This window comes from Hirundo rustica, chromosome 7 (assembly GCF_015227805.2).
Source record: "Hirundo rustica isolate bHirRus1 chromosome 7, bHirRus1.pri.v3, whole genome shotgun sequence".
NCBI lineage: Eukaryota > Metazoa > Chordata > Aves > Passeriformes > Hirundinidae > Hirundo > Hirundo rustica.
Window position 1 is genome coordinate 23,822,299 of NC_053456.1, and position 26,596 is coordinate 23,848,894.

Consider the following 26,596-nt stretch of genomic DNA (forward strand, 5'->3'; position numbering starts at 1 on the left):
GCAACAGATATTCTTGTTAATACTGAATAAATATATTTTGCAGTTTGAAACTTGAACAGGAAAATAAGATATTTGAAAGTCCATCCATTCCGTTCGATTTAGGCGTGTCAGCTTATTTCATTGTCATGGGGCATTAAGAAAACAGCAGCAGCAGGAACAGAACCACATCACTCAGTGGCACAAAATCTCCAATCTGTCTACTAAGCAAAATGGCAATAGCAGGTATAGGGTGATTTCTGTTCTAAGACTCCTGTTCCACGACACACTCTGCAGACGCACAACTGCCAAGGGCTTGCACCACAACTCAAGGGAATACAGTGCTCCAACAACCAACACATCCACCTCCACCCAGACTTACTTTCAGCTCAAGAACATCCTAATCTGCATTGAAAGAAGATCACAAAACTGAGGACTGTTTTAGTACAGATGAATGCCTTAACAAAAAAAACATTTACTAGCAGAAGTGATGCTTTTTATTTCAGAGGAATTTTCCCATATTCATTCTGCTTAGAAAGTTCATGAAATTCACACTAGGATGTGGAAATCAGTAAACCCCCACCATATGATATCCTGATAACTGAGATGCAGCAGTGTATGGCAGCTCTCCTTCGTGAGAAGATAGGAGAAACATCATTTCTACGGGGTTGCAGTTGACACTTTCAGTGTTGAAAGCTGTGCCTCTATGAAGAAAACTGATTCTACATGGATATCAGAGCATGCTTAACCTTGGATGGTTACCCGGGAACAGGGCCCACAAAAGGAGCAGCTAAGTAACCCTACCTCCACTATTTCTCTAACACAAGATGATAAAAATGATTAAGCAAAGGTTTGTCATGCAAACAAGCTTTAAGCCAAGGATGGCTGTAGAAGATCTGAGCATGAGTCAAAAAGTGAAAGAGCAAACTTGTGTAATACGGAAAAAAGGACAAACGGCATCACTAGCTGTTGGCTGAAGGTTGGATTCAGTACCCACAATAATTAAGGCATGTTAACAAATAATTTATGGCACCCTATGTCTCTCAGATCCTATGATATTTTCATTCTAAATTTCTGAAATTTCATACTTAAACTATGTCAGATAATTTGGAGTGCTCTCCAGTGTACCTTGGCTCCTGAAAATAAAAACCTTTAGGAGACAAAAACTGGAACATGAAACTCACAAGAAAAGCACACATGAAAATATTACACATCTGGCATTTTTGGATTAATACCGTCACCAAAGAATGTTTTATTGTACACACAGCTAGAGTTGCACATGTTGTAAGGAGTACATTCTTGACTTGCTACGCATGGCTTATTTGCAATATAGAAATGAATGGCTGAAAACGAGAATTGAAACCTTGTTGTCTTTTCCCTTCTAGCAGAATTAGACGAACATTCAAAATTAACACCATTTACATGCAATTTTTCCTGTTAGAACTGAACCACAAACCAGAAACATTTTACAAAATTTTCTTGTTATTCATCACTGCTCACTGACACTTATCCAAAAAAATTATTGCCTATGGATTATCTGAAATGTAAGGCTATTATTTACACATAATTATATGTGATAGATCACTCAAGTCACATGTTATTTAGCTGTTAATTAGTTGATCTCTGTTCCATAAAAGTGAGCATACCTGAAAATCATTTACTTTTAGAATCCCTAAGCCATTAGACAAAGATCCAATTCCTGGTTTTGGGGGTTGGAGAATTTATTGTTATTGTTGTTATTATTATTGTTATTATTATTATTAATAATAATTTATTTACTTAGTGTGTGTGTGTGTGCTGAAGGTATGATCTGACTAACTAGAGACATCTTTCCTAGTAATATACGGAGACGTCAGATTTCACAGCTCATTCTGTTTTGAGTAAGCTGCCTAACAAATGTTTCATTTCCTTTTCCTTGACATACGGCTCTCAAGTAATAGGAGAGACGTGCCTGATGCCACTCATATACACTGTTCACAGATCCTGCTCTCACTTTTACCTGTATGTGCATGCTGGTCTCACTCTATCCCTCCTCAATGGCACACCATTTCAGGCACCTGTTTCCTGCTTGGCTTGAAACTTCTGCCCTTTGTATTACCTGGAAGAGTCATACCTAATATTGCTCTTACTTTGTTCATTTTAGTACTCATTACACCTGAGTAATTCAAAAACCAATATGTAGTGATTACCGGTCCAGTGGGTGTAGCCCAGTGCTTGTTCCTATACTGGTGGTTACCAGTTCCAAAGGCTATAGCCCAGAGTCCTGCTGGAACCCCAAACAACACCCCTACTCCTCTCCTCCTGCCAATGAAAACTTGGACAGAAGACAGAAAACCTAGACAAATGTTATCTTCATGATTGTCTCTGCAACAAAGATCCCCAAACAGAATTTTACTGAGTGGTTGCAACCTTTAGTACCTAATTTGTTTTCTTTTAAGAACTTAATTATTTCTTCTTTTCAGCAATTACCTTGAGGATGAGTTTTAGCTTCAGATTTACTGCATGGATCTGAAAGAGTTACACATAATTTGTACTTGCAGTTCCTCACAGTTGTTGGACGTTATATTTATGTAAAAGTTACTATAAGCAGTCTGTTTCATCTGGCATTTCATCCTGGTCTCTGACTTTCTATTCAGGCAAAACATTCTCTTCAGTCAATGATACTTTTGTGTAAGAACCAAAAGTGTGAGCCCAAGACTTCCTTCTACTATGTTACAATGGTGTATCTATATTTCAGGAACTAAACACAGTTTTCTTTCTTTTTGATATGAAGAAAATAGAAGAAATTTTGTAGATTCCTTAACATGAAATTATGCAGGAAAAATACTGGTAATAGTTTAAGAAAATAAGTGATTTATATCTTTTATGTGGAGGGTCAATACGATATTCAAAGTATTTCTAATATGATTTAAGTTAAAACTGTCCCAACATAAAGATTTCAATATATTTCCTTAAGTAAGGACTTTAAGGGTTTTTTTGGTTTTTTTTTCGTATTCTCTGTCTTCAATAGAGAATACTTCGACTCTTTGTCAAAGAAAAGATTCAGTAGCTACATGCTGTGGGCATTTTCTCTGACTTTCTGAGTAATTTCCAATGCTTTATAATTATTACATTTGTATGGGACAGTGATTATAGCATGAGGGATTACTGAAATACAATTATTTTTAGACATCAGGGAGTTGTACATTGTTCCTGACTGCATCTGTTAAGATCCTGTAAAAACCGAGCCAGATGCTGCGTGGTATGCAAACACTCCGAGTTGCAGAGATCATATGTGCAAAGACTATGAAAATACTCTCTAAAAAGTAACTGTGAATATGATCAACATGACAGGCAGCTAAGATTGAATTCTGTCCATTTAAATTGCATAATCCACTCCAGTTTATGGGAAAACTTCAGCTGTCACTGAAACTGGTCCTACTTGTGGCAAAATTGCTCTCAAATATTAATGTCAGCAAGGACTCCTAACAGAGGCAAGGGGAGGAAAATATTTTAAGAAAGATAAAAATAAATACCTACTGCTCAAGGAGTGATTGGAAATAATTCACCATACCAGATTCTCAGCAGGTGTAAAGCAGTTTAACTCCAGTGACCTCTCATCCCCAACCCTCTCTCGGGCACACACCATTTAGCTTTGAGACATGGAATAAAAGCCTGCAGTCTGCCTAACAAACTGTACTGCTGCGTGTTACAGTTTTTAATATATGATCTGTATGATTTACTGTGACGCATTTCTCTACAAGTCACGGCTCACTGTAAGCTCAGCTGGCTGTTACAGCCTTAGATGGCAAACACTTACTCCTACACACGCATCTATTGGAGTCAGACCCTGTGCTCAACTGATTGGATCCAGAGCTGCAATTCTGATCTAAATACCAGAACTATACATGACACTTCCTTGTGCTTATGAATCTGCTACAGATATCACCCCAAACTTAAACAAACATTTCCCAACTTGTAAGCAGCATGGGGCTAGTTGCATTCTCCCTTGATGAAATACGGTTTGCCATGTTTAAAATGTAATCTTAAACGATGCATAGGCACCAGTTTTAAGCCTTTTAAAAGAGAGTTATTTTCCCTTTCATGGGTGTATGTGTGTGTATACAACTGTATCTATAGCTACATCTGCATCTACGTTCTATGTCTTCCTGTATTTAAAGTGCAGCCCCCTAAGGATGAATATTGAGGATATTATTCTTTAATATTTTCATAAATTATCTGGATGATGTGATCAAGTGTACCAAACTGATGAAAATTTCTGATGATACCAAACTGATGTGGGAACTGGACATTTCAGAAGGGAGAGTCACACTGCAGGAAGACCAGAACAGGCTGGAAGAGCAGGCTAACAGGAACCATAAAGGCCTTGCACCTGGGAAAACATAATGGGAAGCAGAGCACAGGCTGGGATCTCCCTGGGGAGCAGCTCTGTGAAAGGGACCTGAGGATCCTGGTGGACAAGCAGCTCAGTGTGAGAGAACAGCAAAGAAAGGCAGCAGGAAGGACACTGGGCTGCACCAAGGACATCACCAGCACAGAGACAGAAGTCATTATCCCACTCAGTATCCCACCATTATCTTTCACCTGGAAGGTGCCACGTCCTGGTCACACCTGGAATATTGTGCTCAGTTTTGGTCCCTGATACAAAAAAAAAAAAAAAAAAATTCCATAAACAGTCTGAAGAGGATCCAGAGAAAGACCACAAAGATGATCCAAGGACCGGGAAGCCTGCCATATGAGGAAATGCTGTGAGAACTGGGTTTGTTCAGCCTTGGAGAAAGGCTTAGGGGAGACCTTATCACCATGTTAATAAGAAAATTCCCCTTTCACAAGGACTCATATGGAAAAGACAAGTGGTAATGGTTACAAGTCGATCCTGGAGAGATTCCAGTTGGACACAAGGAAAGTTTTTCACAATGAGAACAATCAGCCATTGGAGCAGTCTCGCCAGTGAAGTGATGGATTCCCCAAACTGCACAGTTTTAAGATTCAGCTGCACAGGGTGCTGAGCCATCTTGTCTAGACTGTGCTTTTGCCAAGAAAGGTTGGACCAGATGATCCTTGAAGTCCCTTCAAATCTGGTATTCTAAGATTCTATGATTCTTTGACTCATTACAGTATTAGACTCCAAACAATTCATGATTGTAAGTGAAACATTTTTGTTTCTTTTTTCTCTGAAATGTTAATGCCAATACTTCTTTTTGGTTTATCTTTTCTATAAATTAATATGCAAAGGAAGGAAATGTAAAATCCCTCATGAAAAAATTACCTATTGCTTATACTTAACAGCACACATGAACTGTGATTAATGGAAGAAAATTACAATAAAACAAACTTCAGGGAACACTAACATCTGCACAGAGATTTCCATCAGTCAATTTGTTCCATTTAAATATGAAGACATTTGAAAAACTACAATTCTCTTCTCTTGTGGAAAGTAGGCCCCTACTACCATTAAATTTTGGGGTTGCTCTACCCTTCTCTGAAGAATAAACATGAAATCCAACAGTCATTGCAGCCTCTTATAATTTAAGAAGCACTTTAATGCCCTTTTAATAGAAGCTTTAAAAAATATTTAACATTTTATGGCTACATCAAACTGAGTGACTGTGAACACTGGACCTTAGTATCTGGTTTGGGGCAGAATTGTATTACTGGACTGACACATGTGACCAAACAGAGCTATTTGATTTCACAGTCTTCACAAACTGTGTCTAATAGCATTTTCAAGAGCTAAACCATGAAAGGAGAAGAAACAGCCAACACAAGATGAATATTCAAAAAGCATCTGAAAACTGAGATGACACAAATCTAAGTCTAATTTCAAAAAAAGTAGACATTTCTGGCCTTGAAAACCAGAGATAAATAAAAGAATGGATCTTTTCCATTCTAGATAAGAAGAAAGATAGAAAAGTAATGCAGGTATTATGCACATTACTCAGTTGGGTTCAGAAGGCTTTTACTGTATCCATAAAGAGATATACCCAACCCAAGCTTTCTAATATATGAAAGTCTGGTTGATTTTCAGGTTTGCTCGTGTCTTATTTACCGTCTCAGACACGCAATAACTTTGAAAATGACGAAGTGGTCAAAATTATCTGGAATAGATTTCTTTTTTAAACGGATGGCGGCCTTTTTAACTCTATTTTTATAAATGTTATGTTTGTGAAGACCTTTAAACTCAACTTTGAAAGATTTACAATCACTGGGACATGAGGAAGGCTGTTTACTGACTTGTCCCTCATAGTTACTGCAACAGATTTATAGCAGAAACAAAATTTGTTCAGGAAGAGATGTACAATACTACACTTTTCACAATACTAGAATACTAGCCACCTTCTCACAAAACAGGTTAATAACACTGATACCATGTAGTAAAGACATTATAACACACTGTATCATTTCAAAATAGAAATATCTTGGGAAAACTCCTCTTACTAGAGAACCTATTTTTCATGCACTTTGCCAAGTATTTATGTAATCATATTTTAAATAAATATGTCAGAATTTTTGTGAGGGTTTTAATTAGAAGATCAATTTTCATTAGCCAGAAAACCTAAAAACCAACAAGAACAAAAAAATCACACTGCAAAGCACATTAATCTGATTTCATCTCATGATCATGATGAGATCTCACACAGTCCCAGACGAATACACAGATTGTGGCCTGGTTGAAAACAATGGGAAAACTCCATCAGCTATTAAAAGAGCTAGGATTTCAAACCCAGTCTAAGCCTGAATAGTGAATAATATGGGCAAATCTCTGCTTCATTAAGTGAAATGCCAAACAGCTGCAATGGCTACTGAAGGTCACAGAGACATGGCCCATTGCTGAAGATGTTCAGCCTGTGGTAGCTCTAGATCTGAGTTTGTTTCGCTGTGAAACACACAATGCTGTCTTAGCTACACAAAATCCATATTTAACATCTTATTTTTATCCATCTGTGATGACTTAAATTCTGGTTTACTTTTCTCCAAACTCCCTTCTGTGATCTCAGTAAGCAGATTTCTTTTTTTTTAGATCAGTAACACTCATTTCTCAAAACAGATATTATGTCTTACTACCCCACAGGCAAGTCTGTGGTGCAAACTGTATGCTCATTTATGGTCAGTTTTGTACATGAAATAATCCTGACTGCGAGAATAAAGAGAGAACTGTGATTCAGATATGTCACAAAAAAGAAGAAAGCTAAGTTATTTTTGCTGTTTTCTTGTGTGGTAGGTTAAAACCAACATAATTTTTCCTATAAAATGAAAAGTGCTATCACATAGGATTTATAATGATGTTTAAATATAGGCATGAGGTTTTTATTAGTAATCTTTTCACTTGCTCTAAAATCACAACCATAAAAAGTTAACTGTACTCTGTTTAAAAGAAGAAAATATTTTGTTCTTAAAATGATGATCCATTTTCATATCTCTAAGCATTATGTCATAAATACTATGCTGTAGATTCTCCACTCACCTTATCTCAAACTGATAAAATTTACATATAGTGGACAAGATCCTCAATTGTTTTTAAATTCTGCAACCCTCTGTGCAGCCCCAGGAGGGATTGTGATGGGGAACACATAGCTGGGAAGCGCTACCAGAGGTGAGATAACAAGATACAATACCAGCTGTAAACCCCAGTGAGATATTTGTACAACCAAGAGCTGGAACCTTTGCTTATACATCATCTGAGAAATTTAATATCACTTTAAAGTCTGTAAAAATCAAAAATGTGTGGTTTCTTACTGTTTAGTTATGAAGAATTAGCTTGATTCTTCTGCAGGTACTAGATCTTGATTAAGCCTTCATTTATCATGATTCTCATGGAACACTGCACAAAAAACCTTTTTAAAAAAAAAAAAAAAAAATTAGCTATGTTTTAAGTAAGAGAGTTAAATAGTGAACAGTTGTGAAATAAGTTAATTTACATATACCTTGAAAATTGTCCTGAATATTGGTTATCCCTCAAATTTTATAGCCCTAGTCTATTTACACTGAAAGCAGTATTGTGGAATTGGAACAGACCTGTAACTTCATGTTGGGTTGACTTTGGCTGCCAGAGAGCCACTTAACTTCCCTCTCACTGTCTCACCCAAAGAGGATAAGGGTGAGAAAGTATGATGAAAAAGCTTTTGGGTCAAGGTAAAGCCAGGGAAATCACTTACAAGTCACTGGCATCAGGAAAAGATTGATCAAGCTGTGGGAAAATAATTTCATGCCAGTTAAAATAGATTTTGAGGCAAATTAAAACACCACCTTCCCCAATACCAACACTTTTGTCCCCCACTCAATTTCACTCTTTCATTTTCAGGTCCCCTATATCCCCCAGCCATGTCAAAGAGGTGCAGAGGGGATGGGGAGCGTGAGGTTACTATGAGTTCATGACAGCCCATTCCTCCCTCTCCCTCCTTCTCACATTTCTCCTCAGCTCCAGTGTGGGTCCTGTCCATGGGCTGCAGGTTACTGTCCATGGGCTGAATTTCCTCTCCAAGAGTCTCAGTCCTTGTCAGAAGAAACTGCTCCAGTGTAGCATCCTCAGGGCCACAGTGGCCATCACAAGAACCTGCTCCAGCATGGATGCAATTCCTGTCACTTGCTACAATGTGTGCTCTACGGGGCCATGGTTCTTGTCAGCGGAACCTGCTCCAGCATGGGCCGTCCATGGCCACGGTTCTTGTCAGGAAAGCTCTGCACCAGTGTGAGCTCTCCAGGGACAAAGCTGCTTTCAGGAAAGCTTGCTACAGAATGGGCTCTCCACAGTCAGTAGCTCCTCCAGGCCATATCCACTGGTTTCAGGTCAGCGGGGGTACTGAAGAAAAATGGCGTTTTTTCTTCCCAAGCCACAGGCGAGTCTCTGCTCTGGCACCTGAGGCGCCTTTCCCACTCCTGCCCTGCCCCTGGTGCTCACAGCGTTGTCCCTCACTCTTTTCCTGTCACACCTCACCAGCTGAGCAGCACCCTGCCCTCTGTCAGGACTGTCAGAGGTGTCCTCAGCATGGCTGCCTGGCACAGCCCTCAGGAGCTACCAAGGGAGCTGGCTGCAACTGGCTGTAACCGGCTGTAACCGGCTGTAACTGGCTGTAACTGGCTGTAACTGGCTGTAACCGGCTGCAGCTGGCTGTAACCGGCTGTAACTGGCTGTAACCGGCTGTAACCGGCTGTAACCGGCTGTAACTGGCTGTAACCGGCTGTAACCGGCTGTAACCGGCTGTAACTGGCTGTAACCGGCTGCAGCTGGCTGTAACCGGCTGTAACTGGCTGTAACTGGCTGTAACCGGCTGTAACCGGCTGTAACTGGCTGTAACCGGCTGTAACCGGCTGTAACCGGCTGTAACCGGCTGCGTGCAGCGCAGGGTGGCCATCGGCCTCTCCCTCAGGGCAGCTGCAGCCTTCCCAGTGCCTGTGCCCTGCCAGGGACACCCTAAACAACCTGCTGGCCGTCCCTCAAGGCTCAAGGCACAACACCTTCCCTGCCAGGCGCCATGGATTCAGCCAAGCCTCTTTGGCCTCAGGACAAGACGGGGGAGAACACAGGGAACATGCGGAGGACATGGCCAAGCCCTGAGCACCCCGGCACAGCAGCTGGGGGAAAACAAATACGGCTGGGGAGCAAATTCAGTCAGGGTCCCTAACGAGGAACTCAAGTATGAGCTGAACTTTCAGTTCACTAAAATTCAGAGCCGTGCATGGTCCTCCAGGACGTGAGCGATTTTCTCACTGGAGTCATTAAACAGTCAGTTTCACTGTGCTTTCCACTCCTTTACAAACGTATATGCAGAAAGTAACTGCTCTACATGTCTGTACAGATCTCCCCACAAAGACACAGAGCAGCAAACATAGTTGGACGCAAGCTACTACTTATGTAGTAGCCTTTGGAAGCCTTTCCTTGACCTTTGGAATTACTGCTTCATTAAAAGGAAAGAAAATGATAGATCTTTTTCCTTCCTAAGGAAATCACTGGCATCTTTGAATTATATATAATACATCAGTTTTATGGAAAGACTCCTTTGCCAAAGTTTGTTAAGGCATCGTATTTATTGTGTTGCTGTAACACAAAATTGTTTTGGGAGTGATGTATTTTGGCCAAAGAAGCTGAATATCAATATTCATTGAAGAAACAATGCACTCAGGGTATTCTTTTCTCAGAACAGATATACTGTGGTGCACCTGCTCAAGTATAATAAGCACTCACTGAAAAGGGGGAATAACATTTTTCCGACCTGATCCCAATGTATCTAGAATGTGTAAATTTTTTAGAATAAGTAAATAGAAAACCATGAGTATGCTATGAATGCTCAGGTCCATTTTGCAGCAGAAGACATAATCTGTAGAATATGAGATTAAAATACATATGTACATAGTTTATACATGCATATTGGTCAATAAGTCTATAGATTTTACAAGTGCACAAAAGGCCACATATGTTTCAAATACATCCAGGTCTTGTTCCTGCAAGTTAACAAGAATTCTTAATGTTTAAATTGTTGGGGTCTAAACTTTTATGGGACCTAATAACTATGAAATCACAGGTATACAGCTGACAAATAACTACTTACAAATGTAACTACTAAGGGCATTTTAAGTTGACATTTTAACAATTAGAACTCCAATAGCTTGCCAGAAATTTTTTGTTTTCCCTATTTTTTTTTTTTTTTTTTTAAGAGGTTAATAAATCCAAGAAAGACACATTATGGGGAATGGATGGGGTTTGAATCATACTAAGAGTATCCATGAAAGGAGTACTAGAAAAATATTAATATACACACATAAGAAACACAGCAATCTAGAAAAATATTTTATTTTCATCTCTTTTGAAGAATTTGAGAAGTGCCACTGTTTATATGGCTATACAAAGTCATCCAATTTTCACTCCCTTCTACCATAATTCCTTCTTATCGTATTGTTGTTCTGGATTTAGCTTGTTTTAGACTTTTCTCTGCAACTCTCTTGAACTCTCAAGGCTGGCTCCTGTTTTGAGATGCCTGCTCCCATCCTCACATAGACTAGGAGTTTGTGCAGCAATCATTTTGTGCAAATCTAGGATTTCATGCTAGCATCAAAGAAATGACCAATTGATGAGAAATATTTTTAATATACTCTCTCAGGAAGCAGAATCAGACATAATGATTACCATCCTTCACAAAGGTGACCTGGAGTCCATATTCAGAGGTATGATCTCATTGTGATGTTGTCTGATGAAACACAGTATCACATCTTGGAAAATGTATGTTATGGTATACTGAAGACAAGACTGAAATTGGAATGGTATTTCCTCCAGATGTTTCCTTTCAACAGTTCTCTTCCAACAACTGTTTCAGTTTGAGTTTTTGGTGGATTGTTTTACAAGGAATAAGGGGGTCTTGTGAGGTATTTTTCCTATCTGAAATATAGCTGTTGTCACTGCTGAAAGAACATGTTCCAAATACATCCCCCCTTTCTAATTTGGGGGCAGTTCTCATAGTGATTATTTTTCTGTGGAGCCAAAGGATTTAAGCCTCAGCGTCATTTGACTCAGTCTCTAAATTATTAATTGTCCAACTTGCACCAATCATTGACCATGAATATTTTTCTGTTAGAAATTAAAAAAAACAAACAAAAAAAAAACCGCCAAAAAAAACAAAACACAAAACAAAACAAAACAAAACAAAAACCACCAAAAAAACCCCAAAACAAAACCCACCAAAACTTAAAAAGAAATGAGAGAGACAACAAAGAACCTTACATTCCTCTCAAAATATTCAGTCATTTAAGTGTTCTTGTATGGAAACCTTTGGAAAATAACAATTCAGGCAGTCCTGTAAAGCATAACACTGTCATTGTACTGACATATGCACATACTCAAACACTGATACAAATTGAAACTAACATTGATGGTAAGTGCTACATAAATTCATACCTGAGTACAAAACGGATCCTTCTTTTCAGCAAAACCAATATCTACTTGTTTAAATAACCAAAGCTTGTGTTTTTACCTTGTCCTTTAGTTTATCTTGCTTAGTAGATGCAACAGACCAATGTCTAACTTAAAATTGCTTTGCAGCTAAGAAATAATTCTAGGCAAAGTTTTTTCAGATTCTGTTCCATTCCTATTGCATCCAATCTCATCAGCAGACATAGAACCTATAGAAGAATAGAAGTATGAAAAAAATAGAATCACAATATCAAGAAATGGCCAGATTTTTTTTCTGTGTAGACATGAATATATTGAAACATGAATTAATTATGGGAAAGTGTTGATTTAAATAAATTAGTAATTTGAAAAAAGAAAACTACGTTTTTATGTTGAAATTCTCTGAGCATACATATTTCCTTTTTATCTCAAAGAAACTATATCTAACTTAAATATTTGTTTTAAAAAGTGATAATAATGAAAAAATGCTACAACTGTGCTGAGCCAGATTTTTACAAGGGAAGACACAGAAATGGTGCATGAAAACACGCTTTGTTTGAATTTCAGATGGGAAAGTTTCAAAAGCTCAGCAATTCCTTTGGGAGGGGAAAAGAGGTTACTGCCCAAATCTGCTCAGAACCAGTTATTTAGTTGTGTCTGATCTTGCAACTCAAGAATCTTAGACAAAATTTTAAGAAACAAAAAAAGATATCCAATACATCAATCACACACATATATATAATGATTAATTTCCAGCCCTACCTATCTGTAAATCAAAATGCAGTTATTAGTTAAGCTGTTGTTAACTATAATTATCTTTTGTTTGCTTCGTCTAGTCAGGTTGCCATAGTCATTTTCTGTATGACACTGATATATGTTTAAATACTGGAAAACTCTTTTGGCAGATCAGCCTTTACTTCAGCAGCCCAATTGTTCAAGGAAAGAAAAAACTTCTTTAACGTATTTCCTAAAAGGGCATCATATGAGTGTAAATATATTATAAGCTGATTAAATTAAAAGATTGTTTTCCTTTAACTGATCCTAAATTAATTCAGATCTCTAAAGAGAATATAAGCAAAATGATAAAATTAGGATCCTTGCTAACATTCGCTTCTTTTTGGTGCCTCAGACATCTGTGCTCAATTATACTTGTCAGCAGACAATACAACCTCTTCATGCCAGCTCACATGTATCTTACAGCAGAGGGAAGATGAAGTTTCTTGAAGAGAGTCTTAGAGGTAAGTGTAAGAGTGTATTTTGCCTTCTACAATTTCTCAGATGAAAGCATATGAATAATAGACTTTGTGGCCCACTGCCATTGTTGGGGGGTGGCAGAGGAGAAACACGAAAACAAGACAATGGTCTTACGGTCTGACAAAAAACCCTAGATTTTCCATGTTTCAGTAAATCAGAAAGGTTTAGAAATTTCAAATTTGAAAGAGCACTACTTAGGTATTTAAACAATTTAAAAATTACACTTTCAAGTATTTCTAATTAGGAACAGGAACTCAGCCACTGATTGTTTTTATTTCTAATTCAGAGTAGATTTGGAGAAACTCTTCCATAAGCAGTGGTAAGATTCCACGATGCACAGGAGACCAGGGACAGACACAGCTCAAAGCAGCCATATCCACAAGGACTTTTAGCAACATGTGCTTTCATGTATTTGCAACACAGCAAAAGCAGTCATGTGATCAGTTACCCAACACCAGCCCACACACAGGACTTAATTTAATACAAATGCCTTCCAACTCAGGAAATCAAAAGGTATATGATCCAAAGAAGAAAGCTGACAGACACTCAGAATCAGTATGTTCTTCCTTCAGTAATTTTCTTTCTGTTCTTCTCACCAGCACTGGGATGTATTAGAGGTAAACAATGTTGACAGAGTGAATAAAGACTCAAACCACTGTTTTTCCTAAATTGAACAGCTCTGGGTGGGGAAGGCAAACCTTTTGTGTGTTTGTTCATTTTCCAGTGACTTTCTTTCATACTGCTCCCAAATGCAAAAACTAACAAATGAAAATCTCAGCAGTAGCTACTACTTCATAATTGTATTTGAAATATTACATTACATTTGAAGGACCATAAATGAACTTTTATAAACTTGCTCGCATGATGTTGTTTGACATTTACCACCAGTAATTCTGGTTTACTCTAATACAGCTCTTTTTTAGCTGGACCCATGCAGAAGAGTATTTGGACCAATATTCTTGAGCTCCAGCAGGAGATCAATACTGGGGGAGTGGATTTCTGCCTCATTTTAAGTTAGATGTGTAGGCTTCAACTTTGTAGACTTGCTACTTCTGGAAAGTTAAGGCCGTTGCCTGAGAAAGTTCCTAAAGCTGCAGCATCAGTTTAAACCATCCAATAAATACATCCAATACAATTGCCAATACAACCAGCCACACAATATACAAACTACAAATCTGATCTTGGTTTGGGGGTTTTTGCTGAGTTATTTTTTGAACTCAGATCACTTCTCTGATGTGTTTCACTGCTCAGACGCTGAACAGTATCAGTGCAACAGGGGCAGCAGTATGATTCAAGAATAAACAGCAAGAAATGAGGACAGTCGGATGAAATGCACACATCTGCTGTAAAAAATGCTGCCAAACTGTGGACTAATATAATTAACAAATCATCCCACTGGCTCCTCTGAAATTGCCTTAGATGGTGAACCAAATTCAAGCACAGGAGCAAGTCACTGTGATGTTTTGCTTCTAGCGTTATTAACCCACAGAGGGTCGTGGGAGATGTGCTGTTATGATTGTATAGCAGCAAGATGTTTTGGGGAGAATTTTTTTTTATTATTATTTCAGGATAACTTATATATAAACTGATACATAACTGATATTTGATATGTAAATACAGGTACTTGGCTTCCAGTGTTGGTTCCATCTCTTCTGCAAATTCCCTTAATCCCTAATAAAACTCGAGTTCTCTCTTCATTACTTCGTATTGTCAGTTGCATTTATTATGCTCTCTGGTCCTACACCTAAATGCTACTGAAACCTGCAAATATTTCTCAAAATACGGATTTCTGTCTCTCCGGTAATTTATATTCCTCTGATTTCATTGATGCCTGGTGGATCATGATCACTTCCACTCTAGCAGAGTCTAGAAGACAATACACAAATCTCCTGATAGGTGAGGTACAGGTCTCAATTTCATATCATAGCTGATAAGCGGCTATTTATGTGCCAATAATTGAATCCCACCACTTTACAATCTACCTTTTCCTGTCAGCCAGAAACCTTGCCACCATCTCAACATGGTTCCTGCATCATGGTGGTGCTATCCTGTTACAATTTTTCACCAACTAAACCACAATTTAGCATTTTGGTTTTGAATCATGCTTGTTTTGCTGCTTTGAAAATGAGGGTGAAAACTTCTTGAGTAGTAGAAATGCAGATTCACAGCTGCTGTTGATTGTTTTAACTCTTTTGATGTCAGTAATTGGAAGGAAGATGAATAGCAACTGAGGAGATGTTTGACTCCTTTACACGAAACAGCCACTGCTCCACATCAGTGTCATCTGGAGAAGCCCTCTGATGGCTCTGGAGATGAGGACTTAAAAAAAGATACACTGCTGACTGGCTGACTGTCAGATCTTCCACTGTGCTGATCTCATTCCAGAAATTACACATCTGCATGTGGTCAGGGTGACAAGATGTTTCACTCTGCGTTGCCTCAGTGCCCTGCTCTGGAAGTTGCTCGGCATTTCGCAGAAGTGTAAAACTTTCCACATTTCCACTAACTTAATGGAAATGAAAGGGGGGTATCTTCCCAAGAAGCTTAAATGCCATGTTCTGAATTTCCATTAGGGGATGACAGTCTGCCATCTCACTGTTATTTCTAATATGTATAATATTAGATAGTTGCAGTAATACTGGATTTCATTCCAGATACAGTAAGTAATCTTTGTAACTAAAATTTTCATTTAGAAGTTCTTTTGTTCTTGTTCTTCAGATTCAAAATACCGTTATACATAGGTTATCCATATACAGGGGTTATTATAGCAACAGGGAAGCCCTGGTATTCAGAGGACATCAATGAGGCAAGGTTTGCAGACAGAAGCAAAAGCCTTGCTTTCAGGATGAACACAACTCAGTACGAGCTAAATCAAGACTCAGCGACTGATTGCTGAAAACATGCACAGAAAAGTTCCTCACTAAGATCAAGGGAGCCCTTTCAAGGTCTGCCAAAACCCAGATCTCTTGCACAAGGCTCATTCTGCTTTGTTCCTTCGCTGTCTGGAGGCACGGCTGCTAACTTTGTCAGCAACACAAGAACGGAAAAGCACCGTGAAAAAGTTACTCTAAAATGTAAGAGGAGCGATGGGGGGTTGTTTTGACTACATCACACGTGAAAGGAAGGAGCCATCATCAGTGAGCCGTGTTGCGCAACATGGGTAGGCCAGGCTCGCTGCGCTCTGCTTCTGCGGCACTGGTTTCAGGAATCAAATACCCCCCACGGGGGGACAACAGGAAAGACCCCCTCAGCACAGCGACGGTGGGGAAGGCTTTCAACACCGGGGTACTGAGATTTCTTCCTAAATCTAAAAGGAAAGCTCAATCTTCTCCACACTTCCTTTCTCAGAACACGGCGCTGCGCTCGGGTGGAGCTGCCCGCCCGCTGCTCGGCGGGAGGTTTTAGGACAAGTTTGCAGTATCTCTTTCCCCCCCTTGCCGGCCCGGCCGGGCAAGTGTGTCAAGGTGAAGCGAGGGGCCGCGGCCCTCTCTGCTCCGCCGGCGTCGGGATGGCCGCGTCCCAGTGCACTGCCCGAGGACACGGGGGCCTGTGGAGACCGCGTCCCTTCCGCAGCGGACGGGGCGGAGAGAAACCCGACCCCTGCCGCCCGGGAAGGGAGAGGGGCTGCGGCCGGCCGGGAGGAAGTGGCGGCGTGCCCGTGCGACTGCCCAGCTCGCGGTGACACCCCCGGCCCGGGCCGCGGGAGGGCGACCCAGGGCGGGGCAGGGCGGGGCGGGGCGGGGCGCTGCCCTCTCGCCGAGCGGAGAGGCGGGAAGCCGGCGTGGGTGCGCTGCCGGTCGGCCGGAGCCATGCGGAGCTGCGGGAGGGCGCGGGGCGCTGCGGGCTGGGCCGCCCCGCTGCTCCTGCTGTGGCAGTGCCTGCCGACGGCGCGGCCCTACAACCTGGACGCGCAGCACGCGCTGCTCTTCCGCGGGAGCAACGGGACCCTCTTCGGGTACTCGGTTCTGCTGCACCGCCACGGCGAGGAGCGATGGTGAGTCCCCGGCCCGGCCGCCCCCGCGGGTCCCGTCGCGCCTCGTCTCGGCCGCGGCTCCTCACGCTGCCGTCTCTGCCCCACAGGCTGGTGGTGGGCGCGCCCCGGGCCAGCTGGCCCGCCAACGAGTCGGTGGTCAACCCCGGGGCCATATTCCGGTGCCGGATCGGGGGGAACTCCAGCGGAGGGTGCGAGCAGCTCCAGCTGGGTGAGTCCAGCGGGGCGTGGGCGGGGGGACCCCGGCGCGGCTCTGCCTCGCTGCCCTGCGGGCTGTGCCGGGCCCTTCCGGCTCAAACGGCGGAGCGCTGCGCCCCTTGCTAGAGGGCGAGGTTAGCGCTACTGCCCGGGCACTGTAGCGGCGGCGCCGGGAGAGAAAATAAGCAGCAAAACTTAATTTGGGGAAGTTAGGTGTGACAGATGTTCCCACAGCCGTTTCGCACCTTTCAGTCTCCGGGTCATAAGCCCCATGAGAGTTTCGGTCTGACACTGCTCTGGGGGAGCCTGGGGCAGCTTTCAGGGCAGTGGGTGAAATGCAGGAAGCTCAGGGATGAGAGGATGGAAGTATGTGCCTAAATCATGTTTTCTTTTGCAAAGCCTTCTCTTCGTAGAAGCCACCCTAAAGTAACTCTGAACCACAGTTGTCTTGATGTGTTCTCCCTGCTTGCAGATTTATTGGAGTTTCAGGCGAACAAAGCTATTTTTGACTGAATCAGGTTTTTTGGCTCCTGTATTTAACTTGTCCCTATCTCCACAGTCTCCATACTTAGGAGATGTAACTGGCTGAACTTACTTAGCTTTCAAGTTTTCAACTTTTTAACAAGTTTGATACTTGTTAAAAAGCGGAAGGCTTTGCAGTGGGCTGCCCTTGAGCATGTGTGAATTGCTTTGGGCTCTCTTCCTGTCCCACTTGCATACAGTGCTGTTCGTGCTACTCATATGCTCTGGAGAGAATCTTCCTCAACCCTCTGACCAAGAGTATCCCATCCGTTAGGAGCTCACCGCCCAGTAAGGAGAAGCGCGGGAAGGGGCTATCAAAATATTTGAAAGCGATAGCGCGCCATGAGCTGGTGGCTGTCACGGCAGAGCTCAGCATTCTGTGACCAAAAAAAAAATGGTGAAACAATTACTTCTCTACATGTCTGTGCATAAAACTTAGAACTGGTGGGTTCTGTCCATTTTTTTTTTTTCCTACCAATGGATATAAGAGTTATATTTTGTAACTGGGCTTCAAAAAACTAAGGTACTTCAGTGGTGTTTTACGTGTAGCTGCATGAGAAAAAGACAACCAGTTGCTACTAGAAAGAATGGAAATTAATTTTTTACCAGCCCAAGTAGTTTTTTCTGATTTTGTTGAGTAATTTTATTCCAATACTATATATATTAAAAAGTTACGCATAACTAAGATATTTTCTTTTTCTGACTGCCTGTTTATACAAGGAGGTTTGCAAAAAGTCAGGTCAACTAAAGCGGTGAAATAGCATCTGCTTAGAGGCAATAAACCCCTGTTCCTGGACTGGTGGTAAAAATAGTCCTTTACTATGTAGGGGAAGAAAAGGAAGGGTTGAAAGTTTCAGGTTCTTTGAAAACTACATACATCTGCAGGGCCTCTCAGTTTACTCATTTAGCCAACGGAGAAATAAAATCTCTGAAGAAATAATATGACGGGTTTTTCTTCAGGAGCTATGGGGATTCTAAGTGAAATGAGGTAACAGGTATATATGAAAATGTTTATGTGGTTCCAAAGGCTTAGGTTAACATGGCCTCTTTTCCCAGGTCTAGAGGTTGCATGACATACTTTTTAAAAAAATAGTTATACCACATGAGATTTTTGTAAACTGTGCGTTTCCATTACTACTAGGTGACATCTTTTCATCACTAAGGTTCATCTGTAGTATTTCTGAAAAGCGGTACTGTATTGTAAAAGAGGTCATTGAGGTCAATAAAGAAGCCAAAGGCAGCTGTGGTGCATGGGATGCGAATGAAGTGGGGTAGTATCTGAGGTCAGAGAAATATGCAGAGGAACTTGCAATTACAGAGCTGAACTTAATTATCACTCATCTAACACATTCAAGTTTGGGTTCTGATCTCATAGAATAGGGAATTTCCTTAGAAAAATGTGTGTTGATATATTACACTGCTGAACAGGCACAAAGAGAAATAAGTGATTCTATCTTGCTCTTAAATAGCTGAATTTGCATTTTGTTCTGGTAAAAACATCTTTGAGGTGGTAAGTTTCTAATTATAAGTCACAAAAAAAGTAGAGGTGATAACAGGCAATAGATGTGGCTTTCTAAATGTTGAGCTTCTGTAATAAATATATGTGAGTTACTTAGTGACATAAATACGTTAAAATGCTTTGTTGCTCCTTTTCTCTAAAGTAGCCTTGAAACTGCCATAACTATTGAACAGTTAGGAAGCCTCTGATCACACAAAACTGCTGTTGTATTTTTATATGTCACACGTTCCTATCTGCTTCCTCAGTAGCAAAAAAGCTGCTGAGAATAATCTTATGCTACAGTCATCACAGTATCTGGGATAACTCATCCAGACATACTTTAAAGAATTTTAATGTTCTTCAAGATGTTGCAGGCCCTGGGCTGGTTTAAGAACTGAAAAGAGCCATGAGATACACTAGCAAGTCTTTGTGTTCCTAGCCACTCATTGGCGATTAAAAATGAATAGAAGAGATTTCAGTCTCTTTCTGAGTTCTAGTACTTCTGTTTGTGGTGCAAGTATTCTAGACTGCAGATTTATTTATATTTGCAGTACTTTTAAATAATGGCTTATGTTGGATGCAGAGGCGTGTAATCAAACTTTAGGCTAAAGTACAAAATACAGTGCTTCAGGTTGAAGCACTAAGTGTCCATCTTCTAGTCTTCAGTTTCAAATCCTGGCCCACATTGGTTTGGGGTAGTCACGGATTACTTCAGAGGAACTTACGCAAAGTTCTTTAGATGTTTTCACCTGTTGAATTTCAGACTTACAAAATGTTGCAGAAATTCCTCAATAGCACTGCTCTCAGATTTGAAACAGTGATTGACTGGCTAAAGTGTATGGGAAATAATTTGTGCAATTTGCCATCCAGTCTAAAGAAAAAATTAGTTTTCACTACAAATGAGTGCGGTAAATTCAATGCATACTGTTTAACAGGAGGCCAGAAAGCTCTGCCTGCAGTTTCAGTCTTGCTGCCTTCCTTTAAGTTTCTGCTACAATTAACCTGTGAACAAATTGCCCTCTAGCTCCCCCAGCTGAATCATTACAATGGAAAAGTGAACAGTTAATAGTTTTCCCCAAAAGGCAGAGCTGTGTTTATTCAACTTTGATTTCAGTAGGTTTGGGTTTGGTAGTGTGGCTTTTTTATGTCGCTTGCGCTGCTCATACCTTGCAAGTCACCTCTTTCAAATAGCCGTACCATTCCAAGGAACATGGGATCTTCTGGAACCTAGGCTGTTACAGCAGGTGTCATTTAAAAAGTTTTGGGTAGAAGTCATTTGAGGAATGTAAGAGGAATAACACCTATCAGATCTATGAAAACAGAAAATACTGCCTGGGTGAGTAAAAATAGACTCTGAGGCCCTGACATCTAGGAGCAGGATACCAGAAGGCTTATTGCCTTTGTAGTCAACTTCATAGTTTTCATCAGTTAGCAATAGGACATGGGGAGCTATGGGAGGATAGAATGGGTCGTGAGAGGCTGTTGGGCATGGAAAACACTGGAGCAAGTTGTATAAAACTGGTTTATCAGATGACATTGCAAACATCTGTATTATGATCCTTGAGGCCAAATCCAGAAGTGGCTTTATAAGTTATGACCTTACTTATCTGCAGCTGCATTGTTTCTGTGGATGTGTTCAGGGGAGATTACAGCAGAAGTGTATCTTCCAGCTGTGTAATGTACACAGGCATGGGCAATTACTTATTTCTCAGTGACTTTATGACAGCACGTGCTCCTTTTCCCTGAGGCAACCAAGCTGCCATGTCCTCTTGAGCTTATGCAGTGCTGCTCTGTTGCTTGTGCAGAATACTGCATTTTCTCATCTGATAGAGCTTTTATAATGTCATAGCCTGAGCAGGGACTCATCAGGGTGTCTGGGATGTCAGGTTCTCTCACTTCTGTCTCCCACAAAGGTCTGTAATTTCCAGGTGGCTGACTACTTGCGAGCCAGAGAAAGAGAGGAAACATAAGGCAGCAAGTCAGCAAAGGGCCAAAATAGTGCTGAATCATCATATACTGGAGCAGAGGAAAAGGGGAATGCAATCCAATGAGTGTTGAGGAATGGTGGTGCTTTTTCTTGTTACAAACCTCTGAAACAGGCATGGGAATGAAGCACTGAGGCTGAATTTACTCATCTCTCACATCATCATTGTCTGGTTTTATTTGATTTACTGATAAAAAGTCTCAGTCTCTTGGGTCTAAATTTATTGCCCTGGTCTTCTCTACTTCTTCCATTTCCTGCAAATCCACATAAAAGCAAGTCCCAGGTAAGTCATTGTTATAAGAGGATGGAACACATTGCTAGAAGGGAGTTACCAGAAGTAAATTGTCTGCTGCAGTTTAAAGGAGGACTAGTTCTTACACATGGGAGTGTAATGGAGTTTTCTTTTCTGAGGAGATTTCAATCAGATTAAAGTGCTCTATCATTCATGCAAACGATGGAAATGTCTTCCTTAGGAAGTGAGAAGTTTTCCATTATATAGCTCTAAAAATCCAAAACTAAATTCCACACTTGTTTCTGAAAAGCAGTATATATTCAGTACACGTAAGTTCACATCTTTCACGTTAGCCAATAGGATAATCTGTGTATTCATTAAACCTCTCTAATACATTGGACAGTAATAAATGCCAGTTCTGCTCTCAGCACAGGTGTTTGGTTTGTTGGTTTAATTTTTGCAGGTTTTTTGGTGGAGCGAGGGATGAAAAGGTGTGGGGTGTGATTTATGGGGCTTTTTTCCATGCAAATATCAGCATTAGTACTCTGTGGTCTGTACTGACATCCTGTTCAGGGTAACTAAACTGAACCTTAAACCTCAAACGGTTTGGGTTCACCTGTAGCTGTGTTCAATCGGAGACAGTCTTAAAAATTATGCAGAAGAGTTTTTTTAAATGGACATAATGTGTTTCCATTTTTTTTTTTTCCTAAACTATTGTGCTGATGCATAGAAAATACTATTTCAATAATTTTGTTGATGCTTATTCATACAAACATCTTAAAAATTAAAAGCTTGCTTTATGTAACTTAGAATAAATGTGTAGCTTCTCCTTACCCTGGGGACCGCTACTGCTTTTAAGAAAGTAAATGTTTGCTAACTTGGCAATACTGTAGCCTTTTGGGCTGTGGGGGCGGAATTAGAAGACATTTCAATGTGTTCTCTCAAGGTTTTAAAAAATAACTGTACTTTAGAACAAACACTAAGAGCTGCTGGTGAATAATTGCAACAGTGAAAGAAGCATTCAGGACATGCACAGGTAATGATCTGCCATCCCCAGTAGAGATGGCTGTCATACAACCTTTATTTGATAGCCATTTGCAGTAGAGATTGCTTTAAGGTCTGCCACCAACAGACACGTAGTTGGAGAGATGTTTGCTTTAGGCTAGAGTTTAGGTGGCACTCAGAGATATTGCTTATATTTCTTATGAACTTTTAGTCTGAAGACAACTTACTCACCGAAACTGAGTGTAATGTCACTTCCCATCTGAGTAATGATGGAGAAGCCCGTCCTCACAGCCAGCCTATCACATTCAGAGCCAGGATGTTCCCTTTGGCTACCCACAACCATACCTTTGCTCAAGAAGAAAGTAGAAAGTCTACATGACCTGTGTAAGACAGAGACAGAGCTCAGATCCACCAAACCCGGAGTTCTTGGGTGCTCCTCTTACCCACTGCATTGTTCTTCACCTTGTCCCTCTGTTCCGAGCGTTGGTGTTTGTCTCCTAGGCCATCCCAGTGGAGAGCGCTGCGGGAAGACTTGTGTGGAGGAGCGGGATCATCAGTGGCTGGGTGTCAGCTTGTCGAGGCAGCCAAAGGAGAGCGGATCTATCGTTGTATGTGTTAACCGCTGGCTCTGCGTGTCAGTTTGTCAGACTGCAGTCAGCTTTTGTAGGCTTCCACGTCAAATGCTGTATTTGTTTTATATCCATAGGCTTGTGGACATAGATGGAAAAACGTGTTTTATGTGAAAAATGAGCACAAACTGCCACATGGTATTTGTTTTGCCATTCCTCCTGATTTTCGCACTGAGCTGAGCAGAAGAATATGCCCATGCTATATAGGTAAGCAGAGTGCTCGAGCCCTTTTGTAGAGAAGGGTGAGACACGACTGAGTGGTGCTGAGTTTGTGAAAAGCCTTTGTTGCTCTGAGCAGGTGTTCTGCAGCCAAAGGTTTGGAGGCTGAGTGCTGATGATATAAGCCCAGTTTATGATGTAAAGATGTTTTTCACTTCAAGGAAAAACTTTCAAAAGGCAAAACCTAATTGAAACAGCACATCAGAATAGGTTTTTTTTTCCTGGACTGCATAGCTGAAGGATGTGTGCTTCTCAAAAACAGGCCAGTAGAGGACATCCTTCCTTCCTTTACTCTTGTCATTGCTCTGGAAAGTCTCACAGCAGAGCAGCAGAAATACCTGCAAGAGATTGTTGCCATCTGCTCCTTAGCCTTTGATGCAAAGGTGCTGCAGTGACTGTCACAGCGTGCGTCCTTGTCCCTTACTTGCCTTCTGCCAAGGCTGCTGCTGTGGCATGAGACTTTCGTGGGTTTTTCCTCAGGGAACTTCAGCAGCAGAATAAGAGTCAAGACCTGAATCTGTCAAATGATTCCATCCATGCTTTCCCATTCTTACCTACCACTCACCCAGGAGAACCATCTTGTGCCCCTGTGCCTTGCCAATGCAAGGATCAGCTGACAGTCTGACCTTTCTGTGCCTCAAATGTCCCACTGCTGGCTTTGGAGACTGTTACGAGGGCTGCTGAAATCATGATTTCTCTTTGGAGACTTTAAGTGTACAAATCCATGTATGGACTGAAGGGAACCCTGATGGCAGGCAGTCAGCCAAGAATTGCTGGAAAACAGAGCGGGACAGTGTTGGATTGCCAGGATGAAAGCGTGTCTAAAGACTGCCATAACACAAACCCTTCACGGCAGCAGTGGAGCACTGGGCGAGTTCTATCAAGATAACATGAGCCTGTCACAGTGTGCCTGAAGTACAGAGTGGAAGAGTTTCCAGATGTGGTGCTCAAACTGTTCGGCTGTTTTGTTCATGGAACAATTTTGAAAGACAAGTGTAGCCTTTAAAGTGACAATATTTCAAAAGCAGGTGTGATCGAAGACATAGTGTTTTGAGTTCATTACAATACTATATTGCTCCTAAAGGCTATATAGTGGAAACCAATGGTTTTAGTTGTATTACAGAACTGAAAGCCAACTTTTGGGGGAGGTGTTGTTTGGGTTTTTTTCCCTAAATTGTCTCAACTTCAGTTGAAGTAACAAAACTCTGGAACTATATGGTTCTCATTCTTTTTAATATTTCTCACCCATTCCCAGATCATGCACGAAAGTTTGGCGAAAACCATGGGTCATGTCAGGCTGGAATGTCTAGTTTTTACATTGAGGTGTGTATTAAAGATACCAAATGTCTCTCTGTTTATATACTTACTTTTATGTGTAATAAATATAAAAGTGGATATGTAAACTCAAACACCAGTTTTGTATTTTATTGTGGAAGGGAAAAAAATCACTTTTCTAATTTCTTTTTAATTGAATCTTAATATGACTTGCAGAATAATTCCCAAGTAAGACTTTAATTTTTAGTCCCAAGAATACTTTTACACCTTACGAAATCCAGTTATTTTTCATCTGGAAAAAGGGCATGGTTGTAGCAGAGGATGAAATTTTATTATTCTCTTTAATCTGTTTGATGTAACATTTATAATGCTTACCGTCTTGCTTTACAGTGTAATATTCTATATTATTTCATTTCCATTCCACCCTAAGATTGTAATTTCTAAAAATCTCTTTTGAGAAGAGAATATCCTGATTGTTGCTCTATTTTGTTGTTACAGTTCAAAGGTTTTAATAATGGTATTTTTATGAAATCTGGAAAATATTATCTGTAATTTAGTAGCAAACCCCAGTGCTGAGCCAGAGGCATCTCCAGTAGCTTTTCATAGAATTCACAGGAGATCTAAAGAAGAGCATTTTACTTGTTTGGTGTATTTTCGTGAATAACATGGCTTTGTTTTACTTTTCTTTTAGGACCTAATTATCATGGGAGCCCCTGGATCATTTTATTGGACTGGTTCTGTTTTTGTATACAACACAACTGCCAATACAATCCACGCTTACACAGATTCAAATAACCAAGTGAAATTTGGCAGTTATCTAGGTACTTAAAATATTTAATACTTTACTAAAATATAAGCTAAATAGCTGGTCTTGGGGTGAGTGCACAGCGTTTTTCAGTGTTTTCACTATTAATCCCAGAAGCAACAGTTCTAAAGATGTGTTCTGATTTTGTTAAACATTATTTAATTTTAAGACTTCCTCTCTGTTTTTTTTGAGGAAACATCTCAAACAGTGGATTTCTATTCTTATCATCTCACCACTGACTTTTAACTATTTTTTGATTTACAAGGTAGGGATGCTTCTGATTAGCAATGGTTTTCCTTTCACTCAAGTATGAAATGCTGCCAAGAGCTTTCATGGAAAAAGACAGTGGCTTCACATATAACAGAAATATGAAAAGATTTTTACAGTGAAAGCTGCAGGCTTTCACTGTCAGTAAGGCAAAGTATGCTATGAATTTTAGAGACAAACTTTTCTCCAATGGTTGTTTTATTTCTTTTTTATTCCAAACATATCTTAGTCTGGATATGTGAGAAGGCAAATCTCATTTATGAATGTCTGTAACCAAGGCCGTGAAGCTCTACTCCTGTACCTGTATCCAAGTAACTAGTTGAATTTAGTGCTACAGGTTGGAAATGTTTATGCCAAAAAAAAACCCAACAGCAGCTTCAGTCCTCACTACACACTGAGAAAAGCTCATCTGTACTTCCTGAACTCCTGAGCAAGAATATTTTTGCTTGTGACCATTGGTTTTTGCATTTTCCCATTCAAAGTTCCGGTTCGTGTGGATAAACATTTCCTGTTTCTGATTCCAGTCCTCTGACAATAGGAAGTTGGCATATGTTATGAAATAGCTATTGTGAAACACAGTGAACTAAGACTTCAAAATTCTGTTCTGAGCCTGCAAAGGCCACCGTGACTTGGTGGGAAAGTCCAGCAGAAGAGAGACTGGGTGGTAAAAGGGCATCAGGCACGCCGATCCCTAGGGTTAGCCAGTAGAACTTCTAACCTTTCACAGGACAGAAGAAAAGCTTCAGAGAATGAAAAAGCTCAAGCTTTCCAGTAATAATCAGCAGGAAAAATACTGCACCTGTCTAAGGAAAAAAAGTTCATTCCAGATTTCTGCTTCTACAAGTATAAGAATGAGAATT

General features: G+C 40.5%; 1 protein-coding gene across 1 annotated transcript in view; it reads left to right on the top strand.

Annotated features, from left to right (window-relative positions):
- Positions 1-16,920: 16,920 nt before the first annotated feature.
- Positions 16,921-26,596, top strand: part of ITGA4 (integrin subunit alpha 4) — a 35,028-nt gene continuing 25,352 nt past the window's right edge. Inside the window, exons 1-6 of the mRNA XM_040069351.2 lie at positions 16,921-17,105; positions 17,192-17,313; positions 23,043-23,149; positions 23,248-23,377; positions 24,645-24,712; positions 25,356-25,485. Coding sequence (XP_039925285.1) covers positions 16,921-17,105; positions 17,192-17,313; positions 23,043-23,149; positions 23,248-23,377; positions 24,645-24,712; positions 25,356-25,485 — 742 coding nt within the window. The remainder of the gene's footprint in view (positions 17,106-17,191; positions 17,314-23,042; positions 23,150-23,247; positions 23,378-24,644; positions 24,713-25,355; positions 25,486-26,596) is intronic.